Source organism: Nanorana parkeri, unplaced genomic scaffold (genome assembly GCF_000935625.1).
Source record: "Nanorana parkeri isolate BGI_ZX_2015 unplaced genomic scaffold, ASM93562v1 scaffold374, whole genome shotgun sequence".
Classification (NCBI taxonomy): Eukaryota; Metazoa; Chordata; class Amphibia; order Anura; family Dicroglossidae; genus Nanorana; species Nanorana parkeri.
Window position 1 is genome coordinate 382942 of NW_017306642.1, and position 25582 is coordinate 408523.

At 40.5% G+C, this 25582-nt stretch overlaps 1 protein-coding gene across 1 annotated transcript in view; it reads left to right on the forward strand.

The window, feature by feature from the left end:
• Positions 1–25582, forward strand: part of CUNH4orf22 (chromosome unknown C4orf22 homolog) — a 338023-nt gene that overhangs the window by 274381 nt on the left and 38060 nt on the right. The window contains exon 4 of the mRNA XM_018559002.1: positions 16613–16755. Coding sequence (XP_018414504.1) covers positions 16613–16755 — 143 coding nt within the window. The remainder of the gene's footprint in view (positions 1–16612; positions 16756–25582) is intronic.

A 25582-nucleotide genomic window follows, 5' to 3' on the forward strand; every position in this document is an offset into this window, starting at 1 on the left:
TGGTATATGCAGCATTTTCAAAGTTTTAATTTTGCTTACCAAAAAAGAAATATGTTTACTTTTTTAACTTCTTAAAAATTTTCAGTCATTGCTGTTCCAACATTTATTATTTATATAACTGTGTGCATTTTTTTTATAGCTAATTAAGGTTAGGCCATGCCATGGTTCCTGAAATCTGTATAAAGGTGCCCATACACCTTACAATTATCGTACGATAATCGTATGCGATCGACTTTTCGTACTACAATCGTAAGGTGCATGGGTAGTGTGCAACTGCCAGTACTGTACAATCGTACAACTTTTGTCTTTCCTGTGTGTTCGAAAACTTCGGTCGATCGTACGATTTTCGCAAGGTTGGTGGCGTTTCCGTACATCAAAATTCTTACGATTAACACTGCTCATGCACAAACGGAAATACGTGCAGTCAATTACCGCAATTCGTCCAGGTGTTTTTTTTAACTACCGCTGTTTGAACCTTGCGATAATCGGGGCAGGATGGGGACGCCGTATGAAAAGTTTCGTCCGATAATCGTAAGATGTATGGGCACCTTAATCTAGTTACAAAGGCCAGACTTCACCCTCCAGAAACAATCTCTACCCTTCTATCACATCACATGATTTCTGGCTTTTCAGCACATAAAAGTGTGCACACAGCTCAGTTTTCATTCAAAATGCATGTGCGCGAACAACAACGCAGAAAAATACACAACTTACATCATATAGGTGTGCATGAAAGCTTTCTTTCTGTGCAAACCTTGGAGCTTTGGAGGCTGAATTTCAATAAAACAGCAGGATAAGCTTAGATATGTAACTATCTAAGTAAAACAATGTTTCCAGCATAGTCCTTGGCCTCAGCACACACAAAAGCTGGGTTCACACCTAGGCGAAAGCATTTTTGCTTGTTTCTACGTGTGTTTTTGCATGTTTTTTGCACGTGTCTATGCGTATAAATCATGCCACGCGTTTTTGAGAGCAGATTGTGACACATTGATGAAAATGATCAAACGCGTGCAAAACCACAGTAAAGGCGCGTTTTTAACATTTCCATTGAAGTCTATGGGGCCAAGAAGCGCTTAATCTGCCAAAAAGAAGTACTTTTTCCAGTGATGGGCGCTTTGCTACAAGCGACAAAATGCTCAGACGTGAACATGGCCAAAGAAAGTATTGGGATTTTATTTTGGGCATGTTTTTCAGCATTTTGTTTAGGACAGAAATAGTGCTACAAAACGCTAGGTGTGAATCAGGACTAAAGCAGAAATTAAGCTAGCCATAGATTCTAGAGAGCTGTAGGACATACATATATCCTAGGCCAGTTTCTGCCCTTAACAGAATTGCTGTTGTTGAACCCTTGGTCAGGGAGGAAGAAGGGCAACCTGATGTAAGGAAAACGAATAACAATATGTTTTCTCTACACAGCCTCCTAAGAATGCTCATTCAGGATTCGCTTGCCTTGTCCTAAAAAAACTGTATTGTTGCCCAATTCAGCCAAAAAAAGACTTGAGCAGGAGAAATATAAAAGGACATCACTAGGCATTAGAAATTCAAACGTGCATATGTAATGTGTCCCATGAGTACTCTTTTTTTCTTTAGACTAGCAGCTAGGTATCTTTTAGGGCTGTAACCAACTAATCGATAATAAGAGATAATGAGAATAGTTGTCAACTATTCCATCGCCATGTGCTTACATTACAATTTTTTTTTAAATGATATAAGTAATTTTCAGTTTTAGCCTGACAAATTAATTTCAATGGCACCCCTAAACGCGCCTCCCACCCACAGTGTGATTGCCCACACTGAAACACACGGTACGGCAATGCTGAGCATTCCAGTGCAGTGTGAATGCTAAATTTTGTGCATTCAGTTTTATTCTGAACTAAACTTTATGTTTGTAACACTGCATTTGTGTATTTTATTTTAAATCAAAGATGGCATTTACTTAATTTTTGCTATACGATTAATTGTAAAAATAATCGGCCAATGAATCGATTAAGAAAATTATCATTAGTTGCAGCGCTAGTATCTATGGTCATAGCCTATGAATGTGACTTTTGTAAAGTTTCATTTCACAAAATCCAATGTGGCTTGTAGATGTTTCCAGCAGATTTTTTAGTAGATATAAAACATATCTGTAGATAGCCAAAGATACCATAATTGTTAATTATTGTCTGTTAGTTACCATTACAGGTGGACAACAGTAAACAAACATGGCCTTTTATATTGCACTTGAATAGTTTCATTTCTAAAACACCTTCTGTGGAAATTGTTTACCAATAAGTACACCTCGAATCTCAAAGCTTGTCCAGCTACACATGAGTGGCAAATATAAGCAAAGTCATGGATTTACAGAGGTCAGAATATTTGCCTCGAGTTTGTAATTGACTTAACAGAGCAAGGTCAAAGCAACAAGCATTCAAGCGTAGTCAGAGTTTTTGTTGAGGTCAAATACCAGGAACATAGATAAACACACCTGTTCTTTGGCAAGATACTATGGGTTGATATTTGTTTAATGTGGGAAGCCAGTCATTTCAGTAGTCATATCACAAAGCAGAACCTAAATCTACACTACTGGTGGAATTGCTGTATTTATCATTAGGAAAAGTGTTTCCCAAACAAATCCTCAAATCCACCGTGTAATGCATGGTTTCCAATGACCTCCTAACAATTACAGGTAAAGTAATTAATGTGTTTCCTTAACAAATTAACAAATCTGTATAACAACCTGAAGTCTGGAAAACAAACAGTACTCCTTAGGGAATGGTGTTTGGGAATACAGCTTTGGATTGAACTATTTTCTCCATGCTAAAATATGCAGTGGCTAACTATGTATGCTTTGAATGATACACTGAAAAAAGAACATACTTTAGGTAAAGAACATATATTGACTGTTTTTTAGCTTGTAATGGTTTCAGTAAAAAGATCTCCTTTTATTTATTTATTTGTTTATTTAGATCCCCTTTCTCTCTTCTACTCTATATAATCTGTTATGTCTCCAAAACCTTTTTTTTTTTTTTACTATTGGGAAACAGAAACAGAAAACCGTCACCCTATAACAGAAAGTACCTGAACAAGGACCTTTAAAGCATGATTGCCAGGTATTACTGTAAAGCAGAACTCGGGGGGAGGTTTATTATTAACTCTTGCAATGAGGCTAGCCCCGCACTGTAAGGGGTTACCTGCTCATTTTGGTCTAGGGAGGGAAATAACAAAACCATACCACCCGATCCAGGGATACCCGATCCCTGCAGGCAGCCGGCTGTGACAGCTCCCCCTCCAGCCTCTCTCCGCCTACGCTGCAGCAATGTAATGTCCCTCAGCGTCCTCACCTCCTTTGCACAGTGTATAAAAGGTGTTGATTTACGAGACCTTAGACCGATGCAGCAGAGGGGGAGAGAGGCTCCAGGGATTGGTCTAAGAGCCAGCTGGTTTAGAGGTTCAGGTAAGTATAACTTTTATTTATGTTCCTCCTAAGACACAAACAAGCACTTAAAGGAGAACTATGAGGTGAGTGCTTTTCACTCACTTCCATAGTTCTAGCCGACCTGTGACAATGAGACTGTCACAGGTCGGCTCAGTAGATCGGGAAGTGAGCGAACACATACCGGTGTTCGCTTACTTCTCGATCCTGTCACGGCTCTCTGACGTGACAGGGGAGGGGCTGGATTCCTCCCTCCCCGCTCCGATCCACCAGCGCTGACTGGCAGGACGGACGGGGAGGGGGCGGGTACAGCTGGCTCTGCCTCTAGATAGGCAGAGCCAACTGTCACTCAAGCAGCTGGGTGGATCTCGACATCGATGTCGGGGACCGCTCCGGCTGCGGCGTCTCAGTATACCGCGAGCTGTAGCTTGCGGTATACTGAGCTTAGGGCGACAGGAGGACGATAGTTTGTGTCCTCCCGTTACCCTAAGGAGAACTATGGGGAAAAGCCCTGACCCCATAGTTCTCCTTTTAACCTTTGCAGTGGGAGGGTAGCCCCATTGCAAGAGTTAATAATAATTACCCCCTGAGTTTTTCTTTAATAAAACCTGCAGATTCATAACTATTAAATATGACAGCGTAGACGTGTCCCCCAATGTTCTTACACACACATGGTGAGGGGCCCCAGGGTTTGTGCCTTTATATGGAAAAAATACACTTTCTCAGAATTTTAACAGGTCCTGTCTTGGGTTCTGGGGCCCAGAGGCATAGCAAAGCTTTAAGTCTAAAAAAAACCTTAATTCCTAGCTCCACATCTAACCTGGTAGTCAAACCTCATTAATTGGTCTCAGGCCTTTTCATATATGCGAGCTGAGTGTACGGACAAGCAGATGTTTTGTGTGTTTTTGGTGTAAAAAAAACCTTTTGGGTTGAAAGTTTTTGCTGTTTTGCTGAATAAAAGTGCAGGACAATACTGTTTGGACTGTTTCTTGGGTGTCCCTGTCTCATGCCTGGTTTGCTGCTAGAAATAGCGGTTGAGCCCTCTCCCCTTGTAGAGGAAGACTACTGAAATCTAGCTGGCTGCACAAATATTGCAGATGCAATCTCACAAATTACAACTGAATTTATAGAAGTGCATGATACAATACAATTGAACACACACACTGTCAGATTCTTGTGGTTTTTTTAATGGCTTATTTTTTTTAATTAACTATCCCTAGAAACCAAACTGTGATGCTTTATGCCTCACAGAACCAGACCAACATAAAAAGACCCAAATATTATTAAAGGAGAACTATGAGGTGAGTGCTTTTCACTCACCTCATAGTTCTTGCCGACCTGTGACAATGAGACTGTCACAGGTCGGCTCAGTAGATCGGGAAGTGAGCAAAGACATACGGGCGTTCGCTCACTTCTCGATCCTGTCACAGCTCTCTGCCGTGACATGGGATTACCACTCCCCGCTCCGATCCTCAAGCGCTGACTGGCAGAACGGAGGGGGGAGGGGGCGGGTACAGCTAGCTCTGCCTCTAGATTGGCAGAGCCAGCTGTCACTCACGCAGCTGGGCGGATCCAGACATAATTGTCGGGATCCGCTTCAGCTGCGGCATCTCAGTATACCGCGAGCAGCAGCTCACGGTATACTGAGCTTAGGGTGACTGGAGGATGCTAGTTTGTGTCCTCCCGTTACCCTAAGGAGAACTATGGGGAAAAGCCCAAACCCCATAGTTCTCCTTTAAGATCCCCATCTTTTTCTATACAGCAAGCATGTTTGATGTCTAACAGCTCCTCTCTGTGCCATAAGGCTTTTACAGAAAGTTTTATGATTGTGCACTGCACGGGATAGGAGTTACGAGTTATTAATTAGGAATTAATATTAATAACTCAGCTTTTTCACAATTTTGAAGACTGAAGTGTAAACAATTTTGCTAGGTAAGACTTTTCACCTCCAAAATCTTTCAATGGTGCTATTTTGAGTTGCAGATGCATTGGCTGGTGTTTAGTAAGGCACACACAAAATCTGAATGGCCCCCCAATGTGAGAATATACAGATTAAACATTTGATCCCTCCTTGACACTGTAATGTTAAAATGTTTAAGCGTATTTTGAGTTAACTTTGGACACAATATTTTTAGAATGCCCTTTATATTTTAAATTAACTTTTTTCCTGGCTGGATCATGACTGTGATGATAAAATGTTTTAAAAAAAAGCAATTATGATTTAGACCTACTCCTTTTTAGATGGAGCATGACAAGTGCAAGACAAACCTGCCTGGACTGTTCCTGTCTGTCCCTATCCCATGGTTTACCACTGCCAATACCAGTTGAGCCTCTTGCCCCTTACTTCATATTTATTTATTTATTTATTTATTTTTTCCTAGGATGCAAAAAAAATTTTTTTTCAACTGTGAGAAATAAGTTTAATTTTTTTAGGGCTTTTATTAATTTTCTTTTCATTATTCTGTACCTTGCAAACAGTTTAAAACAAATACAGAAAGGCCTTTTTGGTGGAAAACATTGACAATTTCAAAGTTATCCACTGTTGCTCAACAGCCGAGATGTATGTGTGCTGTTACACATTAGATTTTTCTAAAGGCATTTTTAGAAATAAAATCAGAAAGTAACATATGGATTTCTTAGTTGTTAACTTGAAAATATGTTAAAAGCTCATGAAGTTGTACGTCTTCTGGGAACAGTTTTAATTCCACAGCCCATGATTAATCAGAAGGCTGTCTGCCCACAGGCATTACAGGAGAAACATGTGGGGGTTTTCTGTTTTTATGGTAGGTTAGAAGCAAATGGTTTAGTACAGGTGTTTTTGATACCTGAGACATATGAGCAGCACGCAGTGGCCGTGGAGATCACCTTTTCACCTGGGAGGTGTGATAGTGTTACGATAATGGAATGTAATATGGAACATGAACTCTGAGAATATATTGTCTCCAGAGTCACTTGAGGGTTACTTGGCCTTGTGCTTTGTGTAGTTCTTGTATCTGGTGCCAATAATTCACAGGTGCACACCATATGAGCAGGTGAAGCTGTGATTGTGAAAGGTGAGGTATGAGCAGACTGTGTGGTTAGTGCACATACTCCAATTCGCTGCTCATAAAAGGCTGTTATGTTTATAAATGATATATACTGCATTATAATATTGTATATGCACAGTTAACAGAATACAATTCATAACAAGTTTTAGGATCTTATGGATGTGTGTATGTATACAGTATATATATGTTGGTTTGAAACCCTTTTTTGGATTTCTATATGAAATGAGGAAACGGAAACACCTTTGCTCTTAGGAAGGCATACAGTACATTGCAATGATTTAGAAAAAAGGCTTTTCAGTTTCTTAAGGCCCACCTTATCATAAGTTGACTAGTTCTTCTAGCTGTTATCCTCCAAGCTCCACTTCATAGAGTTATGTGTTCCATACTTTGAAATGGTGAAGGCCAAAATACTTAAATAGTTGTACACAATTGGGAATAGATGACTCTGTTTAATTAGGCGTAATCTGTGCTATACCGATGTACACTTGGCCACAAGGACATAAAAAAAGTAATGGTTGTTTAAACAATTATGTGCCAATTTAAAAAAAGACCTGTTACCAGTTTCAGTAGCTTTACCAACACTTTTTAGTAACAGATTTAGGTAGTTCTTAATTGTGCCACTTGCATTCATGAGCACTTTTGAGTTCAGTACGGTGCTGGGTGCATGGAAAGAAGGAGGCTGAGGACTCTGTGTACTTATTTTCTATCTCTGGCACAAAGGGAAGACATTAGGAGTGTGTGATGTTGCCTGATAACATTGCGTTCAGGTAGCCCATTTAAAATGAAATGGCTGCCAATGTACCCTAACAAGCTTGAAAATGCGCATGACCCTTTATTTCTTGTGCAACACACTGCAATGCACTGCCATGTGTTGCAACTCATGTGCAACCCATCCATGTAGTGGGTTCAGGGACAGCTCAGTCATAATAAGTCATGAATAAGCACACTCCCAGAACAAAACAGTGACGTCGGTCTTATGCCTATACGGCACTGGTCTTTATGTCGTGCTACCACATATAGGTTAAAGTGTATGTATAAGAAAAACATTAGGGTACTATTTACAGCTTTACCTTTCTTCAGTTATCATCTTTTTACCAAAAATGTACCTTTGCAGTCAAATTTGACAAACCCTCACTATCTGTGTATGTGTTCCTATTCACACAGCATACCTAAAAATAAAATGGTCTGGCCATCTGAGTTGAAAAATGGGAGACTAAGCTCGTAGGCAAAATGGTTGAGGCACATGTATTTTCTAACAATTCTATAATAAATGTATTTAAAAATGAGGCCACACTTCTGCTTTACATTTTTAAGGAGCACCCAAGTATTGGATCATGCGCATAATGCATATTTGAAAAGTGGCTGCTAAAGTTGATACATGTAACAGCATTCATCATTTGGTCTAGGGATGTCCCGATACCGATGCTAGCATCCGAATTGGGCCAGATACAGGGCATTTTGACAAGTACATGTACTTGTCAAAATGCCCCAATACATAGCGCCGAAGCTTGCGCTATGGCTTTTTTTTTATTCTTACCTCGCCGAGCATCGCTGCTGCTCTGGTGGGTGGCACTCCAGGTGGGGTCCTAATTTAGGTGGCCGGAGACAGCCAGATGACCCCGCTCGGAGCGCCGCCCACCGGAGCAGGAGTGACGCAACGCTCGGCGAGGTAAGTAAGAAAATAAAAAAAACCTGCAGCGGTGAGTCAGCGCTGGTCCGGCGAGAGGAGCTTCAAGTGGGGTTCTAATTTAGCTGCCCGGCACCTCTGAGCCAGCTAAATTAGAACCCCACCTGGAGCTCCTCCCACCGGACCAGCGCTGACTCGTCGCTGCTCTCTCCGGCGTTCGAACACCAGCACAGTGTGTGAGGGCGGGCAGATTGGAGGAGGGGGGGCACTATTAAGCAGAGCATAATTGTAAATGTGTTGTCTGCACTGTATTAGCAGTATATACTCTATATGTGCTACATATAGAGTATATACTGCTAATACAGTGCAGACAATACATTTACAATTATACTCTGCTAACATGAATGGATTAAATGATCCATATGTAGCCATGAACTATGGATCATTTAACCCATTCATGTTAGCAGAGTATAATTTTAAATCTTGTTGCAGTGCACTCTATATGTACATGTACTATATACTACATATAGAATGCACTAAAAATACTGCGTTATCTCTAATATTATAAAACTCTAAGTGCATATACTTAGTGACAATTATACAAAATGTCCACTCCAACTTATATACAGTCCATATGAAAATATTCCCAAAATTGATATAATCAAAAATAAATGTGATGAAATCCTTGTGTTAACTTTCTTTGCATCAGTGAGTCAAATAATCATTGCATATAAAGTTCCACAATCACTCGTGACTTCTGTGCTTCAATTTCTCATCAATTAATCACCAGTGATCCACCTCCAGGTGCACAAACACTAGCACACTCACCAGATAATTCTGACCACCCAGTGGTCTTCAAACGCTCTGCATTTTGTATAATTGTCACTAAGTATATGCACTTAGAGTTTTATAATATTAGAGATAGCGCAGTGTTTTTTGTTTAATATATTGTGGGAGAAGTTTATATAGCTTCTCTCTATCTCTGCAGCTGTCAATAGGGTGTTATTGAGGAGTTTGGGGTAGAGCACTGTACGGATAATCATTTGTTTTTATATAGAATACACTGCAACAATAGATTTACAATGATCACTTGCTAATATGAATGGGTTAAATGATCCATAGTACATGATATGTAGTCCTGTACTACGGATCATTTAACCCATTCATGTTAGCGGTTCAGAATTGTATATCTATTGCTGCAGTGCATTCTATATGTTCTGTACATATACAGCACAAATGTCCCGTACATTGCAGCAATAGATTTACAATGATCCCCTGCTAACATGAATGGGTTAAATGATCCGTAGTACAACTACATATTGGGCTATTATGTACTATGGATCATGATTTAGCCTATTCATGTTAGCAGGGGATAATTGTAACTCTATTACTGCAGTGTACTGGACGTGTGTACTGTTTATGTACTATGGATCATGATTTAACCTATTCATGTTAGCAGGGCAGAATTGTGAGCACCTCCCACAAGCTGAGCACCGAGACGTGATGCAGCGATCTTGCCCAGCACCTCGTGAGGCAACAGGGATCAGAGTGAAACTGTGAGTGAGGGAAGCTGGGACAGGGCTGGCTGTAAATCTATTGCTATAGTGTACTGGACGTGTGTACTGTATATGTAGTACATATATACAGCACACACCTCCACTACACTACAGCAATAGAGTTACAATTATCCCCTGCTAACATGAATAGGTTAAATCATGATCCATAGTACAGAACATGTAGTTGTACTATGGATCATTTAAAGTCACCTGTCCCTTTAAGAAAAAGTATCGGTAATTGGTATTGGCAAGTACATGGGGGGAAGTACTTGTACTTGGGTCTGAAAAGGTGGGATCGGGCCATCCCTAATTTGGCCATAACAGTGACTGTAACTCTTACAGTCATATCTGTATTTGCTTTACTATATATAACAATTATAACCTTCAAGCCCCACAATAAGTTGTTTTATTAACTGCCTGTATACAATAAATTACAGACAGATAATCTGAACGATGCTAGAAAAAGGAAGATGGGCCAATGCGCTTACATTAGAATTTTAAAAACACAAAAAGGGGCAAAGTAGTGAAATTAATGACATATAACATAAAAATACTTATAATAAAATTAACAAATGTAACGGCGTCCATTAATTACTTACTTTTGAATGTGCATGTTTCATGGTGACATCTTTATCGTTCCTTTATTACACAATGAATCAGTGGTAAAGGATAAAAATTACAGCCTAGGAGCCTGCACTTTTAAAAACAAGTCAGCGGTAGTAGATCCAATATGTTTTTCTGATAGATTTACTTTAAAGGAAATTATATGTATACTACATTTACTTTTCGAAATTTACTAAACAGTAATAAACACTTTAAACTGTTTTGGAAATATGATGTACAACTGCAACAGAAAAGTGTGATTAAAGTGACATTAAAGTTAAAGATATATCCTTTCCCACGGTATCTACATGCGGGTGCACGCCGTCCATATACTTAACTTGTGTCTCTCCTCGTCTCACGGACGAAAATGTGAACTGCGCATGCGCCTGCTTTGCGGCTGCCCGAGAATTTTCAGATTTTCGGACGGGAGCGCGCAGGGAAGACAGGTGTAAGTTTAAATCGATTTTAAAGCTTTTTATTTTTTTTACACTTTTTGCATATATATACTACCTGCTAGCAGTAGATATATGCAAAAACACCAGAGGGTTTAATAACCCTTTAAGCTGCTATGTGGTGTATTGGGATGCAACATATGTTGCAGTTAGATTATTTATTTGGTTTCACTTACACTTCTTTTTTTCCCGTCAATGTAGTGCCAGAAAAGATAAAGAAGCTTTCATAAGCTCAAAATAAAGAGACAACTTAAGCTAGGTGTCAGTGATTTGGATTCAGCTTTTTTGTTCCATTTCAACTAGCCCTTCTGCCAAGAGAAATAAAATGTCGCCCTTGTAATTTACTAGAAGCCTGTCTCTGTCAAAGTCTACAGATGGGTCTAAAAGGAGCACCTGTTATATAGTTGGTACAACACTGGTCTGTGGAGGGGATTAATGGTTAAACTGTCTAGGTTTGTTTTCCTGAACGCCTCTTTGTAATCTGTCATTCCTCCGTGTCTCAAGTTTGTTTGAAAAGACGAGCTTCAGTTTTGTTTCCCCAAAAAGATAACTCCTCCACACAAAGTGAAGTCATAATATAAAAAAACACCAGGTGAAATCTATCTTTAAAAACTATGCTTCTTACTAGCAAAGATCACTATTTAAAAACACAGATAAAAAACAATAATAAGCAACACAGCATGTATACTTGGTTACATTACTTTTACCAACTCAGTTTGAAGAGGGGTAATGGTTTATAAATTTGCAATGTAACGCAAAGACATGGCAGAGAAGTCACATGACATACACTGTCATTATGGCAATCCTTCAGACTTGACCGTAAAGTAATCATCCAGGACCGGAAGGCGTAGTTCTGTTGTTGATTTGTGTTTATATGTAGACATGTTGGGTAGGTGACACTTTTATGTCAAAATGGATCTAACAGTGGTTGTAAAGGGGGCATATGCCATGCTGTGGTATAAAAAGTGACATAATCAGGGGTACAAAGTTTAAACAGTGAAAGTGGACACAGGGAAGGAGGTACCACATCCAGTGGTACACAATTCAGTGTGATTTTTGGGCAGCAGACCCAGCATTTAGTGGTGGGCACTGTGCAGAATATTCAGCTGCTAGTGTTGGGCAAATGCAGATTATATAGATAGCAGTGGTGGGCAGAGAGCTACAAGGAACAATAGAAAAGGAACAGAAGAGAGGAACAGGAGAGTTTTCGAAAAAAAAAGGGGGGCATCTTAAAAATGGTGAAAACAATGTTTTCTGGAGTAATACAAATAACATCCAAACAAGGTGACCTAGACAGGAGTCTAGAGAAATCAAAACTGGAGTGTATTATTTCACAGAAAACAATATTAAAGGACAATTATGAGGCGAGTGATTTTCACTCAGCCTCATAATCTGAGCCGACCTGTGACAATGAAACTGTCACAGGTCGGCTCAGTAGATCGGGAAGTGAGCGAACACATACCGGCGCTAGCTCACTTCTCCATCTATCCGTGCAGAGAGCCGTGAATATCACTCACGGCTCCCTGCATGGATTCCCCTCCCCTGTCCTATCCTCCAGCGCTGACTGGCAGGACGGATGGGGAGGGGGCGGGTACAGCTGGCTCTGCCTCTAGATAGGCAGAGCCAGCTGTCACTCACGCAGCTGGGTGGATCCAGACAGCATTGTCAGGATCCTAGTTGGATGCTAGTTTGTGTCCTCCCGTTACCCTTAGGAGAACTATGGGGAAAAGCCCTAACCCCATAGTTCTCCTTTAAGTATAAAAAAGAAACATTGTGGCCTTTCCTGGTGCAAATAATCTTTTTATTTGTTTAGAAAGATTAAAAAATGATAAATGGTACTCACAAAAGAGGTGGATAAAAAGCGTGTTGGACATAAATCTCAGGATGCAGATTCCTAGTAGTCAGAGAAAAACAATCCAAATATGCTGCTAGACCAGCAGAAACAAGCTGACTCACCCGAACGCGTTTTCGGGGAGTTTCCCCTTCAGAGCTGGCACCAGAAAACGCGTTCAGCTGAGTCAGCTTGTTTCTGCTGGTCTAGCAGCATATTTGGATTGTTTTTCTCTGACTACTTTTGCCCCGCAAATGACAGCTGGGCGGAGCCAGCGGTGATCTCACGGCTGGCTCCACCTAGTTGAAATGACAGATCAGTGTCCCCAAATGAGGGGGGCGCTGACTTCACGGCCGGCTCTGCCCAGTTGTTATTCATTGGTCGGGACTTGCTAGAAGACTGCTGGCCAATAGCTGTCACTGCTAGCTCTATCCAATTTTTTTTATTATTTTTTAAATCTTTATTTTTAAATTTTACTATTTATTAAATTTTTTTACATTTTGTCAACCATTTTTTTCCACAATTTTCATTGTTTTTCTACTCTACTCGGTACCACGGAGGGACTGAGCAGAATTGCCGAGCCGAATGCCGCTATTCACTCACTGCTGTTCGGCCCCTATGTGAATAGGGGCGAACGGCAGCGAGTGAACTACCGGAGCTTCAACTCAGCCAATCCAAATGTTGGATCGGCTGAGTCGAAGTCCTTATCCAGGTAGGAACTAGTACTAGAAATCTGTTTTATATATTTTTTGCCTGGCATCTCATTAAAGAATATGTAAATTCACTAATTGATTATGATATCTGCCAATGCATATGAGTTAAGAAATATATTTTAAAAAACCTGGACTTGCACAAATATGCATTGTGGATTGACTGATGCTTGCACATTAGCAAAATAAAATCACAGCAGCTCAAATAACAACAAGATCATCTTCTATATCTGTATCAGATGCCATCCATATGCTAAAAATATGAAAGGAAATTAATTTGTCTGTAATTTAAAGCTTAGCACTTAGTTCTGTTTCTGGTTCAGACACAAGGAAGAGGTGGACGCTCATAAAGACCATAGATATGTTTGCAATTAGGGACCTTCTGTTTCCACAGCTACTAGTAGAAGGTGGGTCCATGATCAAGAACAAATCATGTATTTCCTCTGGCATTCTTATTTTACTAGCAATGATGGTCATTCTATAATATAAAGATAAGTATTATCTACCTATCTTTCTTTCTCTCCTCACTATTTGGATTTTGGGAGGAGAGGATATGTCATCTTTTTAAATTAATTCAAATATTGTTTCCCATTAAAGCTAAACAGTGTGGCTACTAGATACAATTGAAAAGAGGAACACAGAATGGTGGTCATAGTTATTGTCACTTGTTTTATTTCATTTTCCAACCTGAAGTTAAAAACGATTATTTGTTAGGTACCTGGTTGCTAAATTCAAACACTGCATCTTACATTTCTTTAGTTTTATTTCATTTAGAGTTAAATGAAAAAGTGGAAGCTGTGTCCACAAACGGCAAGCAGAGGACCTGTCGCTAGTATTGGCAGTGGTCTCCTTGTAGCTGATCTTTACCAATTACAGGCTTACCATGCCTTGTTCTGAACTGTTTGTGTATGCAGTCCATCTTAGTAGAGGCAGGGTTTTGCTTCCTACCCCCCAATGACTGGTGTTTTGATGACTGGTGGGGAATATTCCACAAGGAACAGGCAAGGTGCAGGAAAGATGGATCCACAGAATAGATGAAGCATCAGTGACACCTTTAATTTCAATAAAGAGAATATTGAGCAGCAGAGTCATGGCATCTCCAAATTTTACTCCAAACCTAATGAGACTAGCTGTCAGGGGCAACAATGTCTAACAATGTGCGGCATTCATCTTACGAACATGTCACACACACAGCGACAATCGTACGATTCTTGGCGGGTTTTCAAACATGTTCCTAAGATAAAAGTCGTGCGACCGTACAGTAGAAAAGGATGCACGCCTTCCACACACCTTGCGATAATCGTACGATCGCGGGATTTCCCGCGATTATCGTACGATTATCGCAAGGTGTGTGGGCACTTTGAGAACTCATACTGCAAATATAAAGCAAATAGGCTCAAGGAATAGAAATGCTTAGGCCCAGGAAGTGTGCTGCTGTTTTTCAGAATGAATTCAAAAAGCAAGGTACGTTTTGAAGGATACTTTAAGATTTAATATATATTTCTTAGGGTATCATTGCCTTTTGTGTGTTATAAACACTGTTCATGCTTATGTCTCCAATCTTTTTTGTGGCCTGTGATAATTAAAGTGACACTAAACTCAGGAGTTAAACCTTAAAAATGAATTCAAGTACCTTTAATTATTAACAAAAATTAATTTAATTTGTGTATCACTCGGCTGTAGATCCTCAAATCATCTCTGAATTCATACTGACACCGTCCTTCCTTCTGGAGGATGGCTACTTTTGTTCCCCATGGTCCCTGTGTGTGTTGTAAAGTAGTCACCACTCACTCCCATGATGGACTACAATCTTAATACAAATTTATAAACTAAATATGAGATTCTAGTCCATCACAAAAGTATTCACACTCCAGAAGGAAAACAGTGTCAGCACCAATTCAGAGTAATGTAAGTAATACACACATAAGGTACAGTTTTGATCATAGTTAAGGCATTTAAATGCACTTTTAAGATTTAAATCCTGAGTTTAGTGTCACATCATGTTTTAAACCTAATAAACCACTTCAGGCTGGTTTCCTAATCCTTGTATAGTATACATAGAATTCTTACTCATTTGTTAATACCTGTCTGTAACCTATGATGATTCTTGTTAAGCAGTAGAGGTGTTTAAAGAAAATAAGTACAATATCAATGTAAGTTGTTATCTTTCAACATGTGACTTTGTTGCGGGTACTTAGAGTTCCTTCAGGTGATTGTTATTGCAGAATGTGATGCAGTCACAGGTGGTAGAGGGAAAGGGAATGCTAAGTGCTGTTGACCCTTCTTTTGTTCTGATGAACCAGTGTGACTAGATAAATAGCACTTCTTGATCTCTCAAGAGGAGAGGAAAACAACATGTGTTGAAAAGAAAAAATGCATAATCTCATCAAGAATCTGAATAGTTTTTTGCTAAATGGAATCTTCTTTTCCTAAGAGAACAAATAACCTACAGATACTGTATGTAATCCTGTTTTAGAAAGCTTTTAGCCAGTTGCAACAAAAACTAGTAATGCTGCAAGCTGAGAATCTCATGACTGCTAAAATTGTCAAATGGAGTATTGAATTATAATATGTATTATAATATGTATATGTATTACATGTATGTATACAAATTAGAAGCAGCTAAGAGCTGACTTCCTAGATACCAGGGCTGAGATGTAAACTAGCTTAGAGCATTAGCTTTACAAACAAGTTTTTGGGTCAGTCTTCTTTTTTAAAGGGCATGGGACAATTATTCGTATTACTTCTTTAGGAAAACAGCACAACCCAGGTTCCTCAGTTAACATCACTCCATCACCACTGGGGGAGGTCAGGACTCCTTTACAGCTGCAGAGAATGTAATTTGCTCTAACAGTAGAAATATATAGTTCCTTCTGTTGCTGATTGAAAACTGAAGTTTTTGGATCCACATTTTATCTTTTATTTCCAAGATTGTATTAACAGACATGGCAATTGCACATATTTTTGTTGTGAATGGAGCGAATTGTGAAATGAATTGTGAAATGAATCAAAATATAGCATCACAACCGTATTGTGAGTCTCCATACAGAGGCCCCCGTGATGTGAGTCTCCGTGGAGAGGCCCCCTTGTTGTAGAGAGGAAAGGGGGGGGAGTCCGGTGACGTCACGGACATCGACATCAGCGAATGGAGCCACTTGGGGATGGGGGGAAGCCGGCAGAGAGGTGAGTACCGATCAAAAGAATTTTGATCGATCAAAAAAATTAACAATTAATCGTTAATTTCCGCAGCCCTACTTTTTTTGCCAGTATTTTTTCAATTAAACTGTTCTTTTTTTAAATGGAAGATAAGTCGTCCTTACATTTTGATGTTATATTTTAGTGTTTGACGTTTTGCTTATTTTTTGTTTCAGTCTATTATCTTTATCCGGGATAAAAACTCCCATGGACAAGAGCTGTCTGGCTATATTGATTTTGCTCACCGGCTAAAGACTGAAGACTTTGAAGTGTACTTTAGTGGCAAGAAAAAGCTTCTTCCACGTCCAACTGACTTAAGGTACTAATTATGATAAACCATATGCTTTTATCCAATGCAGAATTGACAATAAAGTGAAACTCAATACAAACCGCTAAATACAAAATTAAAATGTTAAACCTAAACATTGTAGCTATGTAAGGTAAGACATAAGTTACGGTATACTGAATATAACATTTTACTTACATTTTCATTACAAATTTCACTTCCTGTGAGCCCTGTGCATCATCAAGTTGTCCTAGGCTCACAGAGAAATGTTGAGAACATCACTCACATCACTACTTTACTAAGCTGGAAGTGATATTTAAAGATTGGAAAGTCATGTCACATAACATTCAAAGAAAGAAAAGCTAAACATTCCTATTTCTCGTTATCAGTGAAAAAAAATAAGATCATTTACTATTAATAGCAGAGAGAAAGGAGACACTGATATTAAGCAGCTTGTGGACAATCATCAATGTTCTGGAATCCAAACAAATCATATAATTACAAACTTTCTTGAGAAAGTTATATTTTTATTATAAACAAGTCCAATTGGGAACTTAAGCACAACAATGTTACCTCAAGAATCTGTTAGGGTGTGTAATTCTCGAGCACTTACCAAAAACTTATGTTATGGATTGTTACTTTTCTCCCCAGTTAGAACACGTATTTGATAGTGTATGACATTTATTAAGAAAATAGTGACACAGACACAAATCAGGTTGCCTCTCATTTAGCAACGTACAGTATATGACACTTATTCTGAGTATTTCCAACCCCTGCTTCCCACTCATTGGCTGTTGCAGCGGCTCGATCATTATACACGCTGCTCCCGGAACAGGGTGAGGGGAGCAGCGTGAATCATGCAGGGCCCAGGACAGGTGGAAGAGGTCCCGGTACTCAGTGGTGTATTTTGGTTTTGTGCTGCCCTAGGCAAGACTAAACCCGAGCACCCCCCATCCCTAATCTAAATTAGTCCCACCCCTTCCTGTTTAAGACATTTTGCATAACCTGTCAGTCGTGGGATACAGTGCGCACAATGTATCTAGATTCTGACAGGCTGCGCTATCAACGTAGCGTGACGCTCTAGTTTTACCTTTGCAATAGCCACCTTCTCCATTTCTGGCTTGATGGGCTCCCTAGTTCTGCAGCTACAATAGCCATCCTCTCCTGCCCTGCCCGGCTGTGCTAGTCTCTAGTTCTGCAGCTACAACACCGATCTTCTGCCTTCATATGCTGGGCCCTCTAATTCTGCAGTTACCCATCTTCTGCCTTGGCCGCTGGGCTGCACGGAGCTTATAGGCTGCACTTCCCCTGACTCACCACCATAGAGGTGCCGATGAGCACGATGACCATCTGGATCTCAGCTCTGGGGTCTTGTGGAAGCTCCTCCGCTGCCTGAAGTCAGAGATTTGGGTGCCGGTTTCTCAGGGAGGTCCGGCGCATGAACTGCCAGTGCATCCGGATGAAAGTCACACATGCCAATACATTGCACAGCATGTTGACCAGGAAGAGGAAGGAGCTGCAGCCGGCATATATGTTGGAGTAGGCTGCATAGGTGGAGAGGTTGGTCCCCCAGTTAAAGAAGCACCAGGTCCAGGAGTACTGTCAGTAATTTATGAATAATTTATAATATAATTTATTTATATTCTCTTACCTAACTGGTTTGGGGGCAGCATTTTTTGGCGCCCCCCCTGACTGCCAGTGCATCCGGATGAAAGTCACACATGCCAATACATTGCACAGCATGTTGACCAGGAAGAGGAAGGAGCTGCAGCCGGCATATATGTTGGAGTAGGCTGCATAGGTGGAGAGGTTGGTCCCCCAGTTAAAGAAGCACCAGGTCCAGGAGTACTGTCAGTAATTTATGAATAATTTATAATATAATTTATTTATATTCTCTTACCTAACTGGTTTGGGGGCAGCATTTTTTGGCGCCCCCCCTGGAAAGTGCCGTCCTAGGCAAATGCCTAGTTTGCCTTGCAGTGGATACACCCCTGCCAGGACTGATGTTAGCGGTTACCGGGATATTAAATATCCTGGTAATCAGTGGTTACTACGTGCCCCGTCCTCCTGTCCTGGGCCCCCTCTAAGGGGCAGAACTCCAGGGCCCGGTCGTGGCTGCGACCTCTGCGACCCTGGTAGTTCCGCCACTGCCCTTTGTAATATAACCAGTAGAACTGCTATTCCTTTGAGTTCCGGCTGACGTAGAAGTTTTGGCAGAAGTCTTGGAGGAGGAGAGACATACCACTCGGCTTGGCTATTCTGCTCGGTACCTTCGAGGTACCGAAGGCAGCCGATGTACGGCTGAAATCAGCCGTACAAGCCATAAATGAATAGCCCAACAGCTTCACAAAGTTCTGATTCAATCGGGAGGCCAGAAGATCCACATAATAATATGACCAAATGTTTTGGTCTAGGAGTGAAAATAAAGAATATTCACTTACCTGATCCTCGGTCCTGCAGCAGTGACTGCTCACCTCTCACCTTCTCCTTTCCGGCTATGGTATGTCCCTCAGTGTCCACATGTTCAAAGGACTGCATTATATATGATGACATCACGGGAGCCTGGGGAGAAGAGGCTGCATAGGAATGGTCTAGTAGCCAGGTGGGACCAAGGATGGGGTGAGTGTATCTTCTTTATTTTTGTCTCTAGACCAAAATGAGCACTTAACCCCTTACAGTGCCAGTATAGCCTCACTGCAAGGATTAATTTGAATAAATACTGGAGTTCTTCTTTAAAAAAACATCTTGAATAAAGATAAGTGACCAGTTGTGGTTCAGATGAACTTTTTAAAGATGTCAAACGTCCTTAATTCAGAATTTCTGAACCAAAAGTCTCCCTAAAGAAGAACTCCGAGGAAAATCATTATTAACCCATGCAGTGGGGCTACCCCTGCACTGCAGCTTGCTCTTAGACCGGTCCCTGGAGCCTCTTTCCCCCTCCGCTGCAGTGGTCTAAGGTCCTGTAAATGATCATGTTCTGTACACTGATGCCGATCTCTGCAGCATTGAAGGAAACAAGCTAGAGAGCGTGCTGTCACGGCTGGCCAGCTCTGAGAATTGGGTGAGTATAGCTTTGTCATTTTCCCTGGCGTTCTGCTTTAAAGTCAATGGGAATCTGAACCAGATTGAAAAAATATGTATTGCAGAGCAGCAATTTCTGCAAAATTGGTCGGTCCCAAAAAAGAGTGTGGGCCGCATCCTGTTAAAAATTCTACCAGGGATACTGAGTTAGAAGGGTAGGACATTTTGGCTTTGGCAGTAAATCTAAGGGTACCCAGGCAATAGCATAGGCATACTGTATATATGGGAGAAAAAGCCTTTGAAGCAGCCTTCGTCTCTTTTTCCTACCAAAAATTACACTGCAATTCAAATTCAGTTGGGAACATCCAAATTCATGAAATTCAGTTGGATTTGAACGTCATCTGAATTTCAGAAAATTCTAATCCTAAAGTGTCCAGCAATGGGGCTTCTATTGAGGCTGTATCTAGCACCCCTATATTACCCTTATAGGTTTTCTATTCCTATTTAGTATTTCTTTCATTATAGCAATGGTTTAATATTGCTTTATGTTTCATGTTGCTAAGTAAGAATGGTAATATCCATAGACAGCAGTGTAACTAGCCATGGCATATGGACGTTCGACTTTTTTAAGGTTATAAAATATCTATTATTTTACTTTCAACAATTTTTCATTTTTCATGGTTATAATATGTAACTGTAGCCATAGCAGATGTTATGCCTGCTATGTTAACTTGTTCAGATGAATCCATATTACAGCAAATGAAATCCTTTGTAGTTATTGAAACCCTTACTTATTTGCATTGCCAAGATATGCAGTGACCAGCGGCTTTAGCCAAAGTTAAGGTGGTCTTTAATTGTGGTTGTGGTTTTAAAGGATTTAAATACAGTATTGGCTGCACTCTCTGAACCTCAGCTATGCAAGCCACAATATTTTCAGCTATCTTGAACTGTTTTATTACGGACAAGAGATTTTAACTAGATTTAGATCACATTCCAGATGTATTATGTTTTATTGTGCTGAAGTTTAAAAAAATAAAGTCTGAATATAATAACTACAGTACTTGTATACAATTGAAACTGCTATATGTAAATATAGATAAAGTGTGCAGGTTTGATTGGCTTTTTTCTTTCTTGTGGGCGAATCCCAGATTCAAACTCACAAGCTGGTGTTTGTAGCGCAGTCACCTTACCTGCTGCGCCACCAGGAGTTGATGTTGAGTTGACTTTAATATCAGGATATTGAATCAGGGCTACCCATAAAGCGCGGATCCACATTTTTTACTATATGTAAATATACCATCCAAAGCTTCTGTATATATTTGTAGTACCAGATAATGTATGTGTCATAAAAAATAAACACAAAACCATTTTTATTTGCTTTTTGTCCCCCCCTTTCTCTACCAAGAGTAAAGCCTTCCACTTTAGAGAAAAGATATATGAAAAATATTAGCAAAAAAAAATGTACAACCTGTTTTAAAAAATATGTATTCCAGAAGTTCTGCATTTTCAAAAGTTTAGACTTTTTTTTTTTACATTTTTGTTGGGATAAATATATTCATACTTTAACTGCCGTTAAACTGACCAGCAATGCATTTTATTTGCCTATTTTATTCACCAGACGACTAAAGCATGAAAGCTGACAATTAGAGATTGTTATATCCTATACAGTCCCTTATGGATGTGCCAAAAAAGTCCATATCCAGAAGTGAATGAGTCCAAAGGTGAAGGAATCACAAATTTATCCACTCAGAAAATACTGTGCTCCACCATCCAAAAAGTGCTCTATTCCCGCGTGAACCACACACTGCCGCACTCACCAGATTTCCATGACCCTCTTATCATAAGATGGTCACAGATAGCAGGATGTAATGATCCTTCGTTTGTTAACATATAATCCTCTGTAACCGGGTTATTCATCTTCATATATTCCTCCGGATGGTATTTCACCTCCCATGGAACACTTTTCGCCAATTCCTCATGAGACAACAGCCATCATAAAGAGTACCGATATCACATATACTCTTCCTTTCCTCTGCACTTCCTGGACGTGATGATGTCAGCAAAAGCCCGCCCCGCATGGAATTTTTTTATTGCTGGCACTGACAACGCCAATGAGAGGGTTTTCATTGCTGACACTTACATCCACTAAAGGGGTAGAGGGTTATTATGGCTGCCACTGAAAACCAGTGAAGGAGGGGGGGGGGTTAATATTGCTGACACTGACAATGAAGGGAGGTGTTTTGTTTTTTTGCTGCCACTGACATCTTGCTGCCATTGCTGCCACTGATACCACTAAAGGGGGATTTGTAAGGCCATGTCTGCGGCAGTACATCACCTCCATACAGGCTGATGTGAGAAGGGATACGGCCCCAGTACTTAGGTAGGCTGAGGGGCTGATGGAGTCTCCCAAAAGAGGTTTTTTTCTGTTAAGGTGCCCACACACCTTGCGATAATCGTACGAAAAGTCTTGCGATGGTTGTAAGGTGTGTGCCCAGCCTTATACATGTGTTTTCCTGGTTTTACGATGATATGTACAATATGTTGGTTGCCTGATATTTTAATTCAAAACGTTAAAAAAAGTGGTTGATTTAGATGCAGCCCTCTACTTGACTTGTGAAGTAGAGGGCTGAATTTGACCCTCGGGTCCTTTTAAGTTAGACACCACTAATATAGATGGTAAAAAGGACATCAATTGTACACATGTGCTGTGTGATATTTTCCACGTGAATTACTGGTGGCTGTTATTGCATCACTCTGTACTTTTTGCCAGCTCCTAGGCTTGGGTAGGTCGGTTGATCAGAATATTATCAATATATACAGTAAATATAGATTCCAGTATATATACATGATTATGCTGAAAGCCTTTCATTCTTCTGGATAACCTGTTTATTTCACTTTTACCATTTTTTTTTTTTACTTCTGGGCAGCTCCCAGTTGGTTAGAGGTGTGCCTAGTAGAACAACTTTTAGCACATATGAATCAGAGCTTATACCTTAAACAAAAGTATGAAAAAAGTCTACTGCACTGACAAGATAGCATGTAATACTTAGAAGGTCTGACGCAGAAAACATTTACAGCTTGTTTATATTGGTGCCTTTAAATTGTTACAATGACTTGTTTTAGCTATTGCTTTTATTATCTGAAGCAACCGATAATCTGAAGATTTAGCGATGAAGATATAGAGATGCAGGAGTTCTTAACCATGGGTAAAACAGTTGTCGTGGGCACATTAATTAAATATATGAATTTCAGCTTTTGGGATAGACACTATAGCCAGTCTTGGTGCCTGAATGAAGTTTACAATGGGCTTCATGACCCATTATGATCACAAGTCAGAGCTTGAACTGTATTTTATTATAAGTGATCTATAATATTTACGTAGAGAGGGCAGAATTTTTTAATATAGTGCGCAATTGTATTACATTTATATTTTATATAGTGTCATGCAAGACAATTATTTTAATTAATTTTAAATAAGTGTGATAAATATAGATATAAAATATTTCATTATAAAGCGAACCTGGTATGTGTTCGCTCACCTCCCGATCTACTGAGCCGACCTGTGACAGTCTCATTGTCACAGGTCGGCTAGAACTATGAGGTGAGTGGAAATCACTCATCTCATAGTTCTCCTTTAAGGGATGAGACAGGGTTAACTCACCTGCTGGAAGAAGTGTGTGTTTAAAAGACAGGAAGTGGTAGCTAGCAGGTGAGGAGTAGTGGGGAGGAGGTTGGAGAGTGAGGATTTGTGTACTGCGGTGAGCTTGAATATCAGTATCCTTGCTGGAAATCTGTACACTGGTAAAGTTACCCTGGAAGTCGGGGACTGTTTAACTGCGATTGCAGCTCTGAAGTCGGTGAGACTGGTCTTTTGTGTTGTACTGAAGAGTCGCTGTCTGAGTTTGCCAGCTGGTCAGTGAAGATGAACTGTTGCGTTATTTTGCTGCTGTGAAGCTATTTAAGTTAAAAAGCGTTACTTTATTTGCAAAGCCTGTGTCCTGCGATCTTGCTGGATTTCCCTAACATCACAATGGGCATTGGGCTAATATGAATAGGCAAATGCAGCTTGCCTTCAGGTGCATCCACTAGCATTTGAGATCAGTATGCTCCATTTTTAGATCATTAGCTGTTCATGTACAGGTGCATTTGACCTGCAGTTGACCACCTTCTAACTTGGATTTGTAAACTCCATCAACCTGCTTTTGCATTCCCTTTGACTTGTGTGGGGAGAGAAGCCTCCCCCCTTCAGCTGTGGTTCCTACCACCAGCTACGTCACTACTAAACACAGTAGTGGAATAGCATGTGATGGAATGAACCACATTGCAAGAAAGCTAGGTATCCACCACACCTGGAAGTGTCCAATGCTAAGGAATATTAAGTATCTTGTGATACTTGTGTACAGGAAAGATTGGCTCAGGCAGAAAGACAGGTAAGTGTTAGACCTGTGCGATTCGTTTCGGAAAGAAATTTGTTATTCAGACGAATTCGGATGTATCCAAATTTCTGAATGACAGAAATGATGAATGCAAATTAATCAGAATTTCGTTAGCGGTAGTATGTACGCATTTTCATTGCGGCAAAGTGCCATTAGAGAAAAAAAAAAAACTTACGTCTGGTAGGAATGTTAGAAGGGAGTCCCCAATTAAAAAAAGAAAGAAAAGTGTGTGGGCTTCCCCCCAAAACCCATACCAGGCCCTTTAGGTCTAGTAGGAATTTTAAGGGGGAACTCCAGCCCCCCAAAAATGGGGAAAAAACCGTGGGGTTCCCCTAACTTACCTACCAGACCCTTGATCCGAGCACAGTCCTAGCAGAGCAGGAAAGGGGGGGACGATCGAGCCCCCCTCCCTGTGCATTACCAGGCCACATGCCCTCGGCATTGGGAGGGTGTCCCCATGGCGATGGGGACAAGGGCCTCTTCCCCACAACCCTGACCTGGTGGTTGTGGGGGGTCTGCGGGCAAGGGGGCTTATTTGCATCGGGGTACCCCTTTAATTAAGGGGGCCCCCAGATGCTGCCCCCCCCCCCCTGTGAATGAGTAAGGGGTACTTGTACGCCTACTCAATCACTAATGGGTTAAAATTTAAAGTAAATAAACAAACCACACTTTTAGAAAAAATCCTTTTAATTGAACAAAAAAGTCAATTTGAAACTATTCCTTTAAAATAAAAAAAAAATGGCTCCATCAATGTAATCCGGCTCCAATCACGATGCACAATCACGATGCACAACGCCCGCCGACCCGCCGAAATAAAAAAAGTCCCACCGCATGACGACCGTCGGAACCTGATTGATTGACGCTGGATTACATCGATGGATCCATTTTTTTTTTTTTAAATTAAAGGAATAGTCCAAAATTTACTCTTTGGTTTTTTTAATTAAAGGATTTTTTCTAAAAGTGTGGTTTGTTTATTTACATAGAATGTTAACCCTTTAGTGAATGAGTAGGGTTATTCAAGTACCCCTTACTCATTCACGAGGGGGGGGGCGGAATCTGGGTGCCCTCTTAATTAAAGGGGTACCCCAATGCATATAAGCCCCCTTGCCCACAGACCCCCAAAACCACCGGGTCAGGGTTGTCGGTAAGAGGACCTTGTCCTCGCCCCCCCTTCCCTTTCCTGCCTTGCTGGGCCTGTGCTCAGATTAAGGGTCTGGTAGGAATGTTAAGGGGGAACCCATGTTTTTCCCCCACTTTTTGGGGCTGGGGCTTAAAATTCCTATCAGACCTAAAGGGCCTGGAATGGATTTTGGGGGGAACCCCATGTACTTTCTTGTTTTAACTTGGTGGGGGTCCCTCCTAACATTCCTATCAGACCTGAAGGGTCTGGTATGAATTGGGGG